This window comes from Cheilinus undulatus, linkage group 8 (assembly GCF_018320785.1).
Source record: "Cheilinus undulatus linkage group 8, ASM1832078v1, whole genome shotgun sequence".
Lineage (NCBI taxonomy): Eukaryota > Metazoa > Chordata > Actinopteri > Labriformes > Labridae > Cheilinus > Cheilinus undulatus.
This window is the reverse complement of record NC_054872.1, coordinates 24397370-24413094: the sequence shown is the minus strand read 5'-3', so window position 1 is coordinate 24413094 and position 15725 is coordinate 24397370. Positions and strand designations below refer to the sequence as shown.

The following is a 15725-nucleotide window of genomic DNA, read 5'->3' as shown; positions in this document are numbered from 1 at the left end:
TCCGGGACATTAGGTGTGCTCGGGCGCCCACAGTCATTTCCTGTCCCAGCCGCGCTCATTTGTGTTTTCCACTCCCCTTCATCATTGCATTGTGCGAGTTAGTAGCTTGCTAATCAGCTAGCAATCGACACCTGCTTTTCACTAAGTGTTTCCAAGTAAGTGATTTTTCCGTTAAACTTACGCTCCTAAATATTGCATTGAAATATGAAGGATGAAAAAACGAGGTTAATACCTAGGTGTCTATTTATTCTGAAGAAACGCCGTACTTACTCCGCTTCCTCCTCTCAGGTGTGCGGAATAAAAACAACGTATTAAGGTTTGTCACGTATGGATTTACACGGAAAGCCTGTCTGTCTAGTTATATAAAACATAACAAGAAGACACCGATGCCACTGAAGCAGTCACAGATGTAGTCGCCAGACAGGTAAGGCGAGTTATACTACAAGTGGAAATATACCCAGTTTGTTCATGGAAAGCTACGTTTTTAAAGACTTTGTCCCACGTTGCTAATCTAATTGTCAGTATCAAGTGGTCATTGATAACTTAGCTAACTCTATTTTTACGCCACCATAGATACCAGTCATGTCCATTGAATACACCATTGACATCCAGCTAACTGAGTTGGGATTCACGGCTGATACCATCTATGAGCAGGACACCTCGACTGGAGAATCCCCGTCTGGCTCCACATCATCTGTTGACTCAGCCTCACCCAGTCACCGTCCCATCACACGTTCAGCCAAACTCAAACAAAAGCTACTGGCCTCAGGCCATCGGCCCGATGATGGCAAAGACGCATGTGCTGTCAGACGGACATCAAGCAGGAAAAGAAGTGCAGGAGACTCATCGTCATCTGTGTCAGCGCCAAGTAGCAATCATGTGAAAGATGAGCCAGGTGGAGGTCCTGAACACCCTTTACCTGAACAACCGATAACTGATCCAGATAAGGAGCAAGATCTCATAATTGATCGAAGAAAGGCTAGACGTAAGGGGGCAACAAAGAAGCAACAGGATGAGGAGGACGACTCTGGTGACAGCGATGTCTCAGGCGTGTATGACGAAGACGAAGAGGAGGAGGACGAGGAAGAACTTAACAGTGGTATGACTCATTCATATTTACTCTCTAAAGCCTACAGTGTGGAATATTTTGTTAAAAACTTGTCATCAAATTACCATTTAACCCACAAAATACAGTAAAAGGGATTGCATCACTTTGCCAGAGGCCATTATTATTTTTGTTATCTACCTAAAACTAGGGATGCAGGATATTATCAGTCTGGTATCGGCAGATATCAAAATTTCTGCTGATATTTACATCTGATATTTTGCCTGTGTTTATCAGCATATATTGCCTTGTAAAGTTTGTCCATTCATACTAATAAATTTAAAGTTTTGGGCTGGCCATGATCCATGTCAGTTCAGGTCTTTTTTAAAATTTATCCTCATTCTTTAAACTTTAAAGTGTTTTTTAAGGACTAAACCTTGTTTACTTGGTCATCCTCAAACCTTAAAGTCTTTCCAAAAGGACTGAAATTTCTTGTCTGAAAAGGAATCTGTTATAGAATATTGTAAGAAATCAAATATTGTGCATCCCTACCTATAACCCATGATGAAAGATCACTGTTGTGCATGGGGTGTTTTCCTTCATGAAGAAAGATGACAATATTGTAGTTAATGTAAACCCAGAACTAATATCCCACTGCTGTAAACTCTAAAGCTGCAGAAACTCCAGGAGCTGTCAGTAAATGTAAGTCCGTGCACTTTATTTTCTCTGATTTCCTGTGATTGATCTCCAGTTGTTTTCTCAAGACCTCACCTTCTTTATGCCATTAAAACACTGGTTGTTCCAGTGAAATGGACTTAATCTCTTCAGATTTGGGCAAAATGGCAGGAATTAAATACATTTTCATGGAAGAATCCATGTTGTTATCTCAAGAAATCAAGATCGAGAGATATTTACTTTGTCACATGAAACTGTTTTCCTGTCTTAAAGGATGCCATTTTTGCATAAAAAAGTGTGTATTTTGTCTAGAAACACACAATATTAGCAGTGTGATATCTGTATCAGCAGTTGTTCGCTTACTTGAATATCAGTTTAAGCAGATATGTAAATTTCTACCAATATTTTTACAGCCAGTGTATTGGCTTTACATACCTGCAGTTTATATCAGCAGCCTTAAATATTGGTAAAATATCTAAGTTTATTATGGAGTATAGGTGGCTGCACTGTAGGAGATCCCCAGTGAGCCCTGAACATTTTGAATGAAGTCAAAATTTAAAAACAACGACCAGACTGCCTACTTCCCTGCTCCTCTCTAAACTCCACTTGACTCAGCCTCTCCATGCATGAAGACACTTGGCGTTCTTTACAATTAGAAAAACGAGTGTATGCATCGGTATTGTGCACCCTGTTATTTACATATGATTAATAAACTAAATGAGCATATTATATAATCAGCCTTATCATTTTAAACTTCAATAGATTGTTTGAAATGCTTCATTGCACCTCTCCCTTTATCTGTTGTTTGAGTATCACTTCATGTTTTTGTGCTGCATACCAAGTGCACATCTGTGATCAATCTGTCATAACCTTTATCATTTTCATCACTGTTGCTTCCCTTTTCTTTTCTACAGAGATGGGCCAATCAGGTGACTACAGCTGCAGTGTTTGCGGTCTCCAGCTGCCCTCCAAATTCAAGCTTCAGGATCACATGAACCTGCACACTGGAGCTCGCCCCTACGGCTGTGCTGAATGCGGAAAGCGCTTCTGTCAGATTAGCAGCTACCGCGTCCATCTGCGCACACATGCCAAGACTGAGGTGGAACGCTTCCAGTGCCGTGTTTGTTGTAAGATTTACCCATGCCAGGAGGATTTGAAACACCATTTGTCCATTTCTCACTTTCAGGATAAATATTATGAGTGTGACCTGTGCAAACGTGTGTTTGTCTCTCTCGAGGCCTGTGCGTTACATATAAAGGAACGCATGTGTATGCGGACAATTAAGTGTGAAATATGTAGCCGTCATTTCTCCACTCAAAAGCAACTTGTACGCCATAAGAAGAAGACCTGCAGCCGCAATTTCAGGTGCACAGATTGCGGAGAGACCTTTGCCAAGAAGAATGCTCTTCTGAAGCACAGCTTCTCTCACCTCGGTTTGTTGCCTTACACCTGTGTGCGATGCCGCTGCCACTTTCGCCTGGCAAAGCTGTACATCCAACACAAGTGTGAACCTGAACGCATTCACTGTGTGGCGTGTCTGAGGGAGTTTCCCAGTCCAAAGGACTTTGAGCAGCACAAAAAGGACACAGGCTGTTGGGGCAACCAGGAGCCTAAAGGGGATGAGATAAGGTGTTTGGAGTGTGGGCAGATGTTTGACACATCAGAGGAGCTTAAAAAACATGCCGGGGCTCACCAGAGGGTGCTGAAATGTGCCGAATGTAGAAAAGGATTCCGATCGGCTTTGCTCTTAATGTCCCACATGGGTGGTCATGCTGGAAACTCACCATGCCTTTGTCAAAGCTGCGGACTGGGTTTTCCTCACCAGCAAAACTACGACAGTCACCTTAAGACCTGTGGACAAACACCCCAGCCTAAGGTGAGTGTCAGGCATTAAGGGGATGTATGGTATGTTGTAGAACAAGGTTTTGCTTAATGCTGTAAACTCAACACTTTACAGGAAGTATTCAACATCTCACCATGAAGGCTGTTTCAATATTTGATGGTAGAGGCATTTCAAGAAATTAACAAATGTGATAATTTGTATTAAAAAAGGACTACCCTTGATTTTTAGGGACAGATTTCTCGAGGTTCCACTGCTTTACTTGGCTTTTTCCAACACAGAATTATCAACAGACGTCTCAACCTCCCTAAACAAGATAGACCCAGTTTTAGGAAATGAGGAAAGTCTGAATAAAGCTACTTTTAAGTGTTTAACTTAAGTAATTTATTTCCATATTCATTGTACTGACATGACCATGTGTGTTTGCATAATTTATGTCTACAATTTTTGTATTATTTTTTTATTTTAGAGTTGGGACAAGAAAGGCCAGGCCTCCAACAGCTCTTCATCCAGGACAGCAACACTCATGCCAAAACTCCCTTCAGCAAATTCAACAACACTTAACACAAAACTACAGTTGTCATATTCAGAAGCTCCCATCCCAAAACCGCAGTCTTTGCTATCCATATTAAATGCAAAACCACCCTCATCAAATCCAACATGGAGTAATGGAAAACCAGAATCATCAAACCCAAGAGGGTTCCAAGAAGAGCGGCACCAATCAAATCAAATAAAAACCAAGCCTGAATCCACTGTTTCTGCATTATCTGCACCCATTCAGGTACCTCATAACCCTGGACTCAAGTCTGAAGATGCATCTGATCCAACAGCTGGAATGTGGAAGCTAACTCTCAACAAACCTCTTCCTCCACATGCTGAACTTGTGTTGTTTCTTCCCGTCTCTGCAACACAACCTGACAGCTTGGCACTCTCCTCTGTGTTAGCTCCGACCCCTCCAGCTTCAGCTGTGATGGTGCAGCCTCAAGTAGCTTTACCGCTTGTTTCAAATAAACCTCTTGGAGTGGGCGCAACCCCTAGAGCGGCACCAAATGCCCCCCTGGACTTGTTCACTCATCTTAAACAGTTTCCAAATTATGAGGAACCTTTTGATTTGTCCAAGAAGCGTAAAAAATCCGAGTCCACTCTGGGGGATGTACCTCCCTTTTCTGTCAAAAGTGAACCAGAAGAGTCAGAAATATCAGCTAATCGCTTCGAAGAACAGGCATTGAAAAACAATAATTCAGACACATACCCTGAAGTGAAGCGCATCAAAATGGACCCTTTGGATCTGTCCACATCCTCTGGACTAATGATTGACATCAAGAAGGAGACCTTCTAATCAAGCGGGACGTAATCAGGATTTCTTTTGAGTGCTGACTCGACAGGCCCTCACACCTCAGTCAGAGATAATGGGTTCAATGACAGGATTCTCAAGTTTCTTAAAAGGGTGTACGAAGCATCATTTGACTTTTCTTCCACAGAAAATGGAGCTATTGCGTACTGCCTTTCCTACTCAGGTACTCATTGAGAACAGCAACAGAGATTCCATAAATGTATGAGGACAAAACTCATTGACTGTTGCATAAATAAGAGGTAAAATGCTGCGGAAAGTTTAAATGAAGTTGTGTACATTTGTAAGTTAATATTTTTTCCAACACACCTGCACATTGAAGAGCTCTTTAACTTTTTTTTGTGTGAGAAAGGTTATCACAAAATCATACATTGCATATGATGATTCAATTTGAGATGGGAATTTGGGGATTGAGGGGACCATTTACATAGGTACTGGAGCCTGAGATGCCTGAGATAGACGGGTGCGGGCGCAGCTCAGGATAGCTGTGTTGGGACCAGAGTTTTATTTGTTAATTTATTCTCTTGAATCCATTTAAAGTTTTGTTTCTACTTTAAGTTTGACAGGTTTATTTATGCTGTCCTCCTTTTTCCTCCAGCTCTTCCACTCTACAGTAAAAACATGTTGGTGTGACGCAGTCCCATGATTTGAAAAAAGGAACAAGAATGTTTTTGGACAAATCAAAATAAAGTTTATGGACTCAATATGATCCATGGGAGAATTCAAGTAACCAATCAGTTTTCAGACTATGCATTGTATATTAAGTATCCATTTTGTTAAAGTCAAGGCTTGTGGGTAAAATGATGGGGAAGAGTGAGCCCCGGGTCCAGTTGTTTAGAAGTAACTGATAGGACTGAAGTAATCTGTTAAATCAAATCCTGGGTATTTAAAGTGAAACACATGAAACCTCCAGTTTTTGTTTAAAAATGATTTTGTGGGGTTATACTAACTTTTAACCCAGCAAGGGCTGAATTCAGGCTGAAGATCACAAAAAAGCTGTTGAGTTTGTCATACAGTCAGTTGTAATTTTTGTTGACTAAAAATGTTGACTTCCTTTTTCCATGAGAAAGACTTGACTGAGACTACCTAAAAATAGATCTTTGATGACTAAAACTTTGAAAAAAAAAAAAACCCACAAAGTTTAGTTTTTGTCAAGATAACTAAAACAAGACCAAAATGTTATTTAATTTTCGTCTGAAATTTAAAATCCAATTTAAAATCTATTTCTCCACTAGGGCTAAATCTGTCAAAACACAACGTATCTGTGACTCTTCTGCCTTTCAGCTGTAGAAAGCAGAGATACCAGGTTTGGCAGGGTGCATAGCACCCGCTAACATGATTTGGTACCAGATTCAGGCAAGAGAATAAAAGTTTAGGCTAAAATGAAAGACTAAAATGCTAACTCTTTTTACTGATAAAAACTATACTAAAATGTTTTTGAGTCAAACTACACTAAAGCTATATAAAGTACAAATGACTAAAATGTGACCAAAACTAAAAGGTATTTTATCTAAAGGCTAAGACTCAAAGTAAAATAAGATGTCCAAAATAACACTGCATACTGTACAGTTTTGTTATGATATTTTATGTCTAATAGATACGGTGGCAAGAAAAAGAATGTGAACCCTTTGAAATAATCTAGTCTTCTGCATTAATTGGTCCATTAATTGTGATCTGGTCATCTAAGTCACATATCAAACACTATGTGCTAAATCTCATACCACAAACATATATAACCTTTCCTGTCTTTATTGAACACAGCCGTAAAACATTCACAGTGCTGCTGGAAAAAGTAAACCTTGGATTTATTAACTGGTTGAACCTCCTTTGGCAGCAATAACCTCAACCAAGCCTTTCTGGTATTTGCTTATCAGACCTGCACAACATTCAGGAGGAATTTTGGACCATTCTTCCTGACTGAACTGCTTCAGCTCACCCATATTCTTAAAATGTCTGGTGTGAACGGTTCTCTTGAGGTCATTTCCCAGCATCTCTGTTGGATTCAGGCCTGGGCTCTGACAGGACTGCTCCAAAGGGTGGATTTTCTTTTCTGTTTTTTTTTTTTGTTTTGTTTTAGCCATGCTGTAGAAGATTAACTTTGCTGTTTAGGGTCATTGTCCAACTTCTTCTGAACTTCAGCTGGAGGCCAGCCACCCTGACATGATACTGTAGGATACCTTGATGAACTTGGGGATTTATTTTCCCTTTGATGACGGCAAGCAACCCAGGCCTTAAGGCAGCAAAGCAGCTCCAGATCATCTCTGCCATACTTCACTATTCAGAAGATGTTTTCATGTTTGAATGCAGTACCCTTTTATGCCATACACAGTGCTACAAGTTCTTCCCAAACAATTCTACTGTACTTTCAACAGTCACAAAAAATTGCCAGTAGCGTGGAGTGTCATGGTGCTCCTTGGCAAACTCCAGGTGTGCATAGATGTTTTTCTTCAAAGCTTCCTCTGTGATGTCCTGCCATGGACACCATGCCTGTTCAATCTTTAGTGTATGGTACACCAGGGATGTTGACTTGTTCCAATAGTTCCTTTAAGCCTTTAGCTGTTACTCTAGGGTTTTTTTGTTACCTCTCTGATCATTCTGAGTCAGCCTGGCTGGGTGTCCACTTCTAGTGAGAGTAACATGGTACTATATCGTCTCCATTGGTGGACAGTTGGTCTAACTGTGGACTGGTGAATACCTAAAGTCTTTGAGATGACTTTGTATCCTCTTCCAGTCTTATGCATTTCAAAAATATTTGATCAAAGGTCATCTGAGATCTGTTTTTTTTTTTTTTTTTTTTTGCGAGGCATAGTTCACATCAGCAGATGCTTCTTCTGAAGATCTAACTCAAAAACTTTGAGCATTTTCATAAGTCACACTAGCTCTACGCCTGGCTCAAATCTTGTTTAAATGATTGTACTTCAGGTTTGCTAACTCCTGATTATCTTTTTTGGAGTCATTAGCCTAAAAGTTTTTTCCAGCAGTGCTGTGGATGTTTAATGGCTGTGTTCAATAAAAACATGAAATATTACAATTATTTGTTTGGTGTTGGGGAAAGCACATTGTGTTTGTCTATACTTGTGACTTAGATGCAGATCAGATCACATTGGATGACCAGTTAATGCAGAAAATAAGTTAATTTCAAATGTTTTACACACTTTTCTTGCCACTGAATCTATTAGATAACTAGAATGGCTGTCTGAGGCAGCAGACCCATGCCTAAGCAGCACCACTGAGGAACTTAGGCTCCCATTGATTACTATGGTGTTCAAAATTTTGAAGTCTGAGAAAAACTGAACAGGTGCACGGATCATCACCAAAATCTAATCGATTCTTCCTGTCACTATGCCAATATTCCCTGAAAGTTTGGTGAAGATCCAACTTTCTGTTCTCGATCTCGTTATCTTGTACACATACAAACAAACAAAGATACGGAACCATTTACATAACCCTGCCGATTCCATCGGCGTGGGTAAATAGTAAGTTAGTTCACACTTGAGTGGATTGGATTGTGACTAAAGATTTCACCTAAAAGGAGCTGATTTCAGTTTGTCTGGATTATAGACCTCCCTGTGAACAAAACATGTATGTCATCCTATGTTTTTTTTTATTTGGATAATTTGTATCCATCTTTAAGGTACAGTAATATTTAGCCTGTTAGCTTTAATTGGAACAAAATTGTCAAAAATGGAACATAATGCTTATAAGTAGGCCTATCTAGATTAGTGTTTAATCACCTTGATATATAAAATATTTTATCATAATTTGGTCTTGCCTGTGGTCCTGTAGACACATGTAAGATGCAAAAAATCCAAAATGGCAACAAATGGAGGAGACCCTTACTATGTATGAATAAAAGGCATATTCTGAGTTTATATATATATATATGTATATATATATATATATATATATATACACACACACACACACACAATACAATAACTTTATTTATCCTTGCAGGGAAATTCAATTGTCTGGAGTCTCTCATCTGTTTACGGTAGAATTATAACGTCTAATTGCTGATAGTATGAGGGATTTTCTAAATCTTTCTGTCCTGCAGCGCAGGGATAGGAGCCGTCCACCACCGTTGTTTCTTTGGTCATTTAGGGAGATATGAAGCGGTTGATCCATGTTCCTCAGAATGGCCTCCACCTTCTTCATTGTGCATCTCTCCACCTCATCCTCCAGTGAATTCAGCTTGATTCTAACCACAGAGCCAGCTTTTTTCACCAGTTTGTTCAGACGCCTTGCATCCTTGTGTTTTACACTGCCTCCCCAGCAGACTGTAGCATAAAACAGAACACTTGCCACCACAGACTAATAAAACATCTGCAGCATCTTACTGCATATATATATATATATATATATATATATATATATATATATATATAAATATATATATATATATATATATATATACATATTGAAACATTAATTTAGTTAGTCCTACTTATAAATGTTTCATTATTACCACGTTTGCTTTTCTAAATGCTACTGGTTAAATACTACATACTACAACTTGAAAAAATCAATAAAATCGATACAAATGTTTAAAAGGATTTCCATACGAATGTAGATAGTTTCTTAAAGTTTAGCTTTTTGAACGACTGGCCCCTTAATAAGCCTCCATATCAGATTACATATACAGTGTTAGTTACCAGCTGATATAAAAGAAAACTAGCTTTATAATGCTGCACACCTTGTCCAAAAGCTTATATGTCTAAAACGATGTTTTAGTTAGTTTTTTTAGTTCACCCTTCTCATTATGGTTTTTGATTCAGGCTCATTTTGATCGGGACAGACATGTAAATCAAACATGCAGACTTTGTTCTAGAATCAGACAAATTAATCTTAATGTATCTGCGTATCTAGCCTTATCAATCTATCTATAACTACACTCCCCTGTGATGAAGCAGAGTTTTTTACTCTTTCTGCTATGATAATTTGAGTCTTCTGGGTGGTCTTTGGTGAAATGGTTAGAAACGTCTGTATTGTTATCAATAATGATGAGATTCACACATTCCAGACTCTAGTTAATCTATGCTTATGTTTTGCTTTCATTTTCACTAAAGCTCTTGACTTTGTCAGCAGAGCGAAATGTGTTAGATAAGAGACGTCACACCTGCCTATGCAATATTTAACTTGTTTCAAAGCATTACACGTTTGTGGTTCTTGATAGATGCAAAGTTGAAATAAACACTGGATTTGTAGTTATACAGCTGTAGAAATAAAATATTGAGGTTTTTTTTTGGACAAGTAACATCCTATCCCCTTGTGTTCTTGTGAGCCTTTAGTGACAATGGATATCTGTTTTCTAAAAGTAAATAAACATTTGTACCTGAAACAAAATGAAACATTCACTTGTACTGTTCTTAAGAAATCTTTATGTGTATGTGTTTATTTATATGAGATACTTTAAGCATGTACTTACCTTGTTAGGTCCACCTCAGATATTTTTAACAGTAAAATGTGACATTGTGGCTTAAGTACTTTACTGAAAATGAGACAAAAATATCCTGAATGCAATTGAAGATGTTACTGCATCAGATGTTTTATTAATTTTTGATTGCTCACTTTTTTACCATATCACCACATTTTTATTATTACTCTATATGCACAGATGAGGCTGAAATTAATAGCCCCCTAATGCAAATGTAATGTTTTAAATATTTCCCAAGTGGTGTTTAAACAGAAAAGGGAGTTTTTAATGCAGCTTTTCTAACATTCTTTTTTATTTTGGATGCTAACATGATTTAACTTTGACCACAAAAACAAAATTATTTCATGAAAACCACCAGGGTCTAAATTAAAAGCCCTCTGATGCTAATAGTCAGACGTGTCTCCTTTTTGCTGGATAACACCCCTTAGTCATCTGTTTTAATTTTCAACAACTCTCAAATGTGTCTCCTGAGGAATCCCAGCCCATTCTACTTTGGCAAATCTCTCAAGCCCCTCCAGATTTGATAGTCTTCTGGCATGGACCTTTGTCTTCAGTTTCCCCCACAGATTTTCAATGGGATTTAAGTCAGGGCTTTGTACAGGCCACTCAATAATGCGCACCTTGGTCTTTTGAAGGTAGTTCTTCACCAGGACTGACGTATGCGTTGGTCATCTTGTTGGAAGAGAAAGTGTCTACCCAGACCCAGATCTGCTGCTGACTGCTTGAAGTTTTCTTTCAAAATCTTCACCTGTTCTTCTTCTTTCATGATTCTTACCACCTTTACGAGATTCCCAGTTCCAGATGCACTGAAGCATCCCCACAGCATAATACTCTCACCACCATGTTTCACTGTGGAGACGGTGTTCTTTGGGTTGTACGCCTCTCCCTTCTTTCTCCAAACAAGCAATGACTCTATGGTCAAAGAGCTCTAGTTTGGTCTCGTCTGACCAAAAGACACACTTCCAGTATGCAGTCTTTCTCCAGGTTGTCCATAGCATACTTCAGTCTGGTTTGAAGGGATCTTGTCTGCAGAAGGTGAGTTTTTCTTGGTCTACAACCTCACAGTCTATTCCTGTGCAGGGCTCTAGTGATTTTCTTCTTTGAGACTACAATTCCTCACTTGGCTAAGTAATTCACTAGTGTCTAGACAGTTGTTCAGGGCGTGTTTCTAACGAGTTTTCTTTCAGGAGTCTTTAAAATCTTTCTCTTCCTACCTCTGTAAGGCTTGTTCTGTACTGTGCGACTCTCTTTTAATTTCTTCATGATACTTCTCACTTCAGTTCTTGACACCTGAAAACGCTGTAATAACTTTGTATGTTTTTCCACAAAAACCCTCATTGAAGTTTTTATACTTTGTAAACTGGAAGACAAGTTTAACTCAGTTTAACTTGAATTTACAAGCTTTGAGCATTAAAAAGTTAGGCCGCATCATTGCACAACAGTGGTTTGTGCTTTAGCTCAGCAAAAAGGTCAGTTCAAAGAGGGGAATCATTTAGATCCTAGTAGATTTTGTGAAATATGTTTGCACCTAATTCTCCAATTGGTTTGTGGAATGTTCATGTAAAATTGTATTTTATAGTATTAATTAACAATTATATTTTTAGTTTTTCTTTTATTTAAAAATGTGTATAATTTATTTTTGACATTGTTACCTTGGCGTATTTTTTTCCGATTTTTATATTCATATTTTAGAGAAAAAAAAGAGGCAGAGGAAGACAACAACTCGTGTCACGTGATCAAAGAACCCGGAAACACAGGGTTTGCTAACGAGATGTCTCGAAGGAGAGCGCTACAGGAGGAGTGCAGTGATGAAGTAAACAACGTGCTCATTGTCAGCGGTCTCCGTACTAATTAATACCACCTTAATACTTATTATAGTCGAAGTCAAGACCTGGAGCAGACTACAACAGCAGCGTTTGTTTACATTCATGGACAAAGAAAAGAGCAGCGACATTGTGAGTTGACAACCTCTCTACTTTGATATTAAGCTTCATGGTGGATCCTATAATTAGCTCACATTTCGGGACATTTAAGCGTTTTAACATCTTTAACCGAACTTGTTTCCCTTCTACCTACAATGCCTCGTTTTGTCTGCAGCATGGGCAGTGCTCCTGGATGGAGATGCATCATTTCATCAGTGACCTTGCTACATCTGGAAACAGCACCAAGAATCAGCCAGATGTGCTAAACGTAGCGTGGGGCGTGGTCGGTGACGGCGCTGATGGCGGCAGTGAGGCTGTGGGGTTCAGGAGTTCACTGGGACTTCAGCCCGCCCAGAGCAAGCCAGAGGCGGAGGCTGGGAGAGAGATCCAGACTACAACATCACAGAGTAAAGGAGAGGGCAGATCTGTTAGAAAAGGTTACAAACCGAGATAATGACATGATTCAGTTTTACAAAAGTTGTACTGATTGAAGAAGCATGAGAGCCAAGATACAGTACAGCATCACTGGGATTTCTACAGTGTGCACACCACCTCAGCCAGGTGTTTTGAATACAGAAATTTAACAGTAAAAGCTGACAATTTGACTTTATTTATCTAAACATTTGTAGGTTTTACACAGCCACAACAGCCTGGCACCTCTTCCTCATTCTGGCCACCAGCCTGGTCTCACACTTTTATTTAATTTAGCTTTTTTCCCCCCCAGCAATCAAGGATTCTTGGCAGGGTAGACCCAAAAGAGTCAGAAAAAGTAAATATACAATTTTAAAAAGCATACTCAAACAGGCTACTCTTCACTTTTGATTTTATCTATTCAAATGTGATATTTAAATACAACTCAGGACCTCATATTAACCATTGTGTAAAGCCTTATTGAATTAAATCAGGTCATTCTACACTCTCCAAGCTTGGTGGTACATGCTTGTCATTATACTGATGTCAAAGACTAAAACTCAGGAGATTTTAGCACTAATTTTATTTTACTTTAGTAAAGATTTAGCAAATATTTGTTTTTTCAAAGTTTAGTTTTTATTTGGTTTCCGTTGACCAAAATAGTTTTTACATTCGAGTTTTATTTAGTTGGTTTTAGTTAACTATTATAACCTTATTTAGGAACTGTAGGCTGTCTTCTACAGATTTGCAGTCCAGGTTTGCAGAGCTATGGCCGACGGCTCTCTGCCCAGACAATCTGGGAAAGAATGCATGGAGCCAATCTCCGGTCTTATAGGGCAGCCAGGAAGCCTGCCATGACTGCCCCCTCACCATTCGTGCTAGTGTCTGCAACGTGTGCACTGGGCTCTGAACATGTGGAGTAACATTATGTTCAGTGATGAGTCCAGATTCTGCCTATGACAGTTGGAACTGTAGGGACAAGGTGCGGGGAAGACATGGAGAACACTATACTGCATGCTGCACCGATAGAGTAACATCGTTTGGTGGAGGCAGTGTGATGTGTGGAGCGGCATCTCTCTCACTGGCCTTTTATTGTGGCCAGCCTAAGGCACACCTGTGCAATAATCATGCTGTCTAATCAGCATCTTGATATGCCACACCTGTGAGGTGGATGGATTATCTTGGCAAAGGAGAAGTGCTCACTAACAGATTTAGACAAATTTGTGAACAATATTTGAGAGAAATAGGCCTTTTGTGAACACAGAAAAAGTCTCAGATCCTTGAGTTTAGCACATGAAAAACAAACAAAATGGGAACAAAAACAAAATTGTTATGTTTATATTTGTGTTCAGTGTATATTGCTGGCACGAAATCTGAAATAGGCATGTAGTTTTCCACAAATAATACAGTTTAACATTTGTCGCCTCTGTGCTGTTTTCAATAGTATGGGATTTTGGTAGTTTGCAATTCCTCCCAAATGTTTTCATTATCATTGAAAACATTTGGGAAGTGGGGTTTTACATAATCATGTGATTGTTGTTTGAAACATGTGTCTTTCTCTCATAGATGTGCATTTTTCCTGCACCTGCCCCGGCTGCCCCTACTCCACTTCTCATTCATTTGAGACTTTAAAATCCAGACAACCTTCAACCTCCAGCAGCACCACTCCAAGAAGCCTCAGCATTCACTTAACAGACACTGAACCCAGCAGCACCACCGCATCTGAGCTAGAGACTAGACACAGGGAGGAGGCAGACAGAGGGACTCGGAGCCCGGCTACATCCTCGGACATCCCTCCCTCCGCAGCAGACTCCAGCTCCTTTACCCACCTCTCCATGTTTCCCTGCTTATGTTGCCATCGCAGCTTCCGAACCTGCACCCAAGGCTTAGATATCCAGTTTTCCCATCCCCACACCCACCATCATTTTCACCACCACCATTGCCCACTTACCTCTTGTTTACCTTGCCCTCAGCTCTCAAGCCCTTTCCCCTGCCTGCGATCCTTTCCTTCCTGCTCTCAGGTGTGCCACCACCAGCACAGACAAACACACTCTCAGCCACAGGAAGAAAGAGGCCATGCAGCCTCCACAGTGTTGTCGCCACATCCCTGTATGCACTGTTCTGCCTCTTTTTCCAGACCGTCACAGCTGCTGCAGCACCAGCGCTCTGAGCATGCTCACAAACCATCTGGCTTTCTCTGCACAGAGTGCGGCAGGGCCTTCAACTCGCACAGCAACCTCCGCATTCACCTCAATGTTCACACTGGAGCAAGACCCTACTCCTGCCCTGACTGTGGGAAGAGTTTCAGCCAGTCAGGGGCTCTGAAAATCCACAGGCGAATTCACACAGGTGAAAGGCCATATCCCTGTGGATTTTGTGGGAGAGGGTTTCCCCATCTAGCAGGGGTGCGTGCCCATCAGAGGACACACACAGGAGAGAAACCCTACCGCTGCAGCCACTGTGGGAAATGCTTTACCCAGTCTGGAGCTCTCAAAATCCATACCCGGATCCACACAGGAGAGAGGCCCTTTATCTGCAGTCTCTGTGGGAAGGGATTCTCCAACCGCTCTGGGATCCGCTTCCACTACCGAACAGTTCACGGCCTGACCCCTGAACAAGCTGGAGAAGCTGGTTATCAGGGACCAGCAGGCCATTTTGGGCATCCAAAGACTTTTCCTCAAACAAGCATTGGACTAAATCCTCCTAGCAGCCCTGGGAGAAACTCACATGCAGCTCCAACTTCTACAGATTCTGCTACCCATCTTAACCTGGCTCCTCTTGTTGGGAATGAGAGCAAATCTCAGTCAGAGGGACTAAACCGGGATAGTAACAGAGAGGTACTTCTGTATACATGTGAAGACTGTGGGCTGCATTTTAAGGATGCCCTGTCCAGGAACAGACACCAGGCTGTGATGCACTACTCCACTGAGGGGAGAGAAGAAGAGGAGGGACGGAGGAAGGAGTTAAGCACAAATGAGAGAGTCTGTGATAATAGAGGGCAGTAAAAATGGAATAAAACAGTAACTGTTTAAAAGCATTTAACA

The 15725-nt window shown here is 40.3% G+C and overlaps 2 protein-coding genes across 3 annotated transcripts; both read left to right on the top strand.

Moving 5' to 3' along the window:
* Positions 1–71: 71 nt before the first annotated feature.
* On the top strand, positions 72–8761 carry wu:fe05a04 (zinc finger protein 12). Its single transcript, XM_041794165.1, has 5 exons — positions 72–155; positions 289–424; positions 574–1099; positions 2635–3596; positions 4030–8761. The coding sequence occupies exons 3-5, from the start codon at positions 583–585 to the stop codon at positions 4897–4899; spliced, it is 2349 nt and encodes a 782-aa protein (XP_041650099.1). The 5' UTR covers positions 72–155; positions 289–424; positions 574–582; the 3' UTR covers positions 4900–8761.
* A 3358-nt stretch (positions 8762–12119) lies between these two features.
* si:ch211-79k12.2 (uncharacterized protein LOC568844 homolog) lies at positions 12120–15708 on the top strand. 2 transcript variants are annotated; one of them, XM_041793224.1, is made up of 3 exons: positions 12120–12303; positions 12446–12677; positions 14248–15708. In XM_041793224.1, the coding sequence occupies exons 1-3, from the start codon at positions 12277–12279 to the stop codon at positions 15684–15686; spliced, it is 1698 nt and encodes a 565-aa protein (XP_041649158.1). In that variant the 5' UTR covers positions 12120–12276; the 3' UTR covers positions 15687–15708. The 2 variants fall into 2 exon arrangements, with proteins under 2 accessions (XP_041649158.1, XP_041649157.1); XM_041793223.1 differs by having other exon boundaries at positions 12446–12707.
* Positions 15709–15725: the final 17 nt, after the last annotated feature.

Excerpts from the sequence above, each read along its gene's own strand:
- wu:fe05a04 (XM_041794165.1), top strand. The coding sequence starts at position 583 with ATGTCCATTGAATACACCATTGACATCCAGCTAACTGAGTTGGGATTC. Across the intron at positions 1,100-2,634 it reads CGAGGAAGAACTTAACAGTG|AGATGGGCCAATCAGGTGAC; the intron begins GTATGACTCATT and ends TCTTTTCTACAG. Across the intron at positions 3,597-4,029 it reads GACAAACACCCCAGCCTAAG|AGTTGGGACAAGAAAGGCCA; the intron begins GTGAGTGTCAGG and ends TTTTTATTTTAG.
- si:ch211-79k12.2 (XM_041793223.1), top strand. The coding sequence starts at position 12,277 with ATGGACAAAGAAAAGAGCAGCGACATT. Across the intron at positions 12,304-12,445 it reads AAGAAAAGAGCAGCGACATT|CATGGGCAGTGCTCCTGGAT; the intron begins GTGAGTTGACAA and ends TTTTGTCTGCAG. Across the intron at positions 12,708-14,247 it reads GGGCAGATCTGTTAGAAAAG|ATGTGCATTTTTCCTGCACC; the intron begins GTTACAAACCGA and ends TTTCTCTCATAG.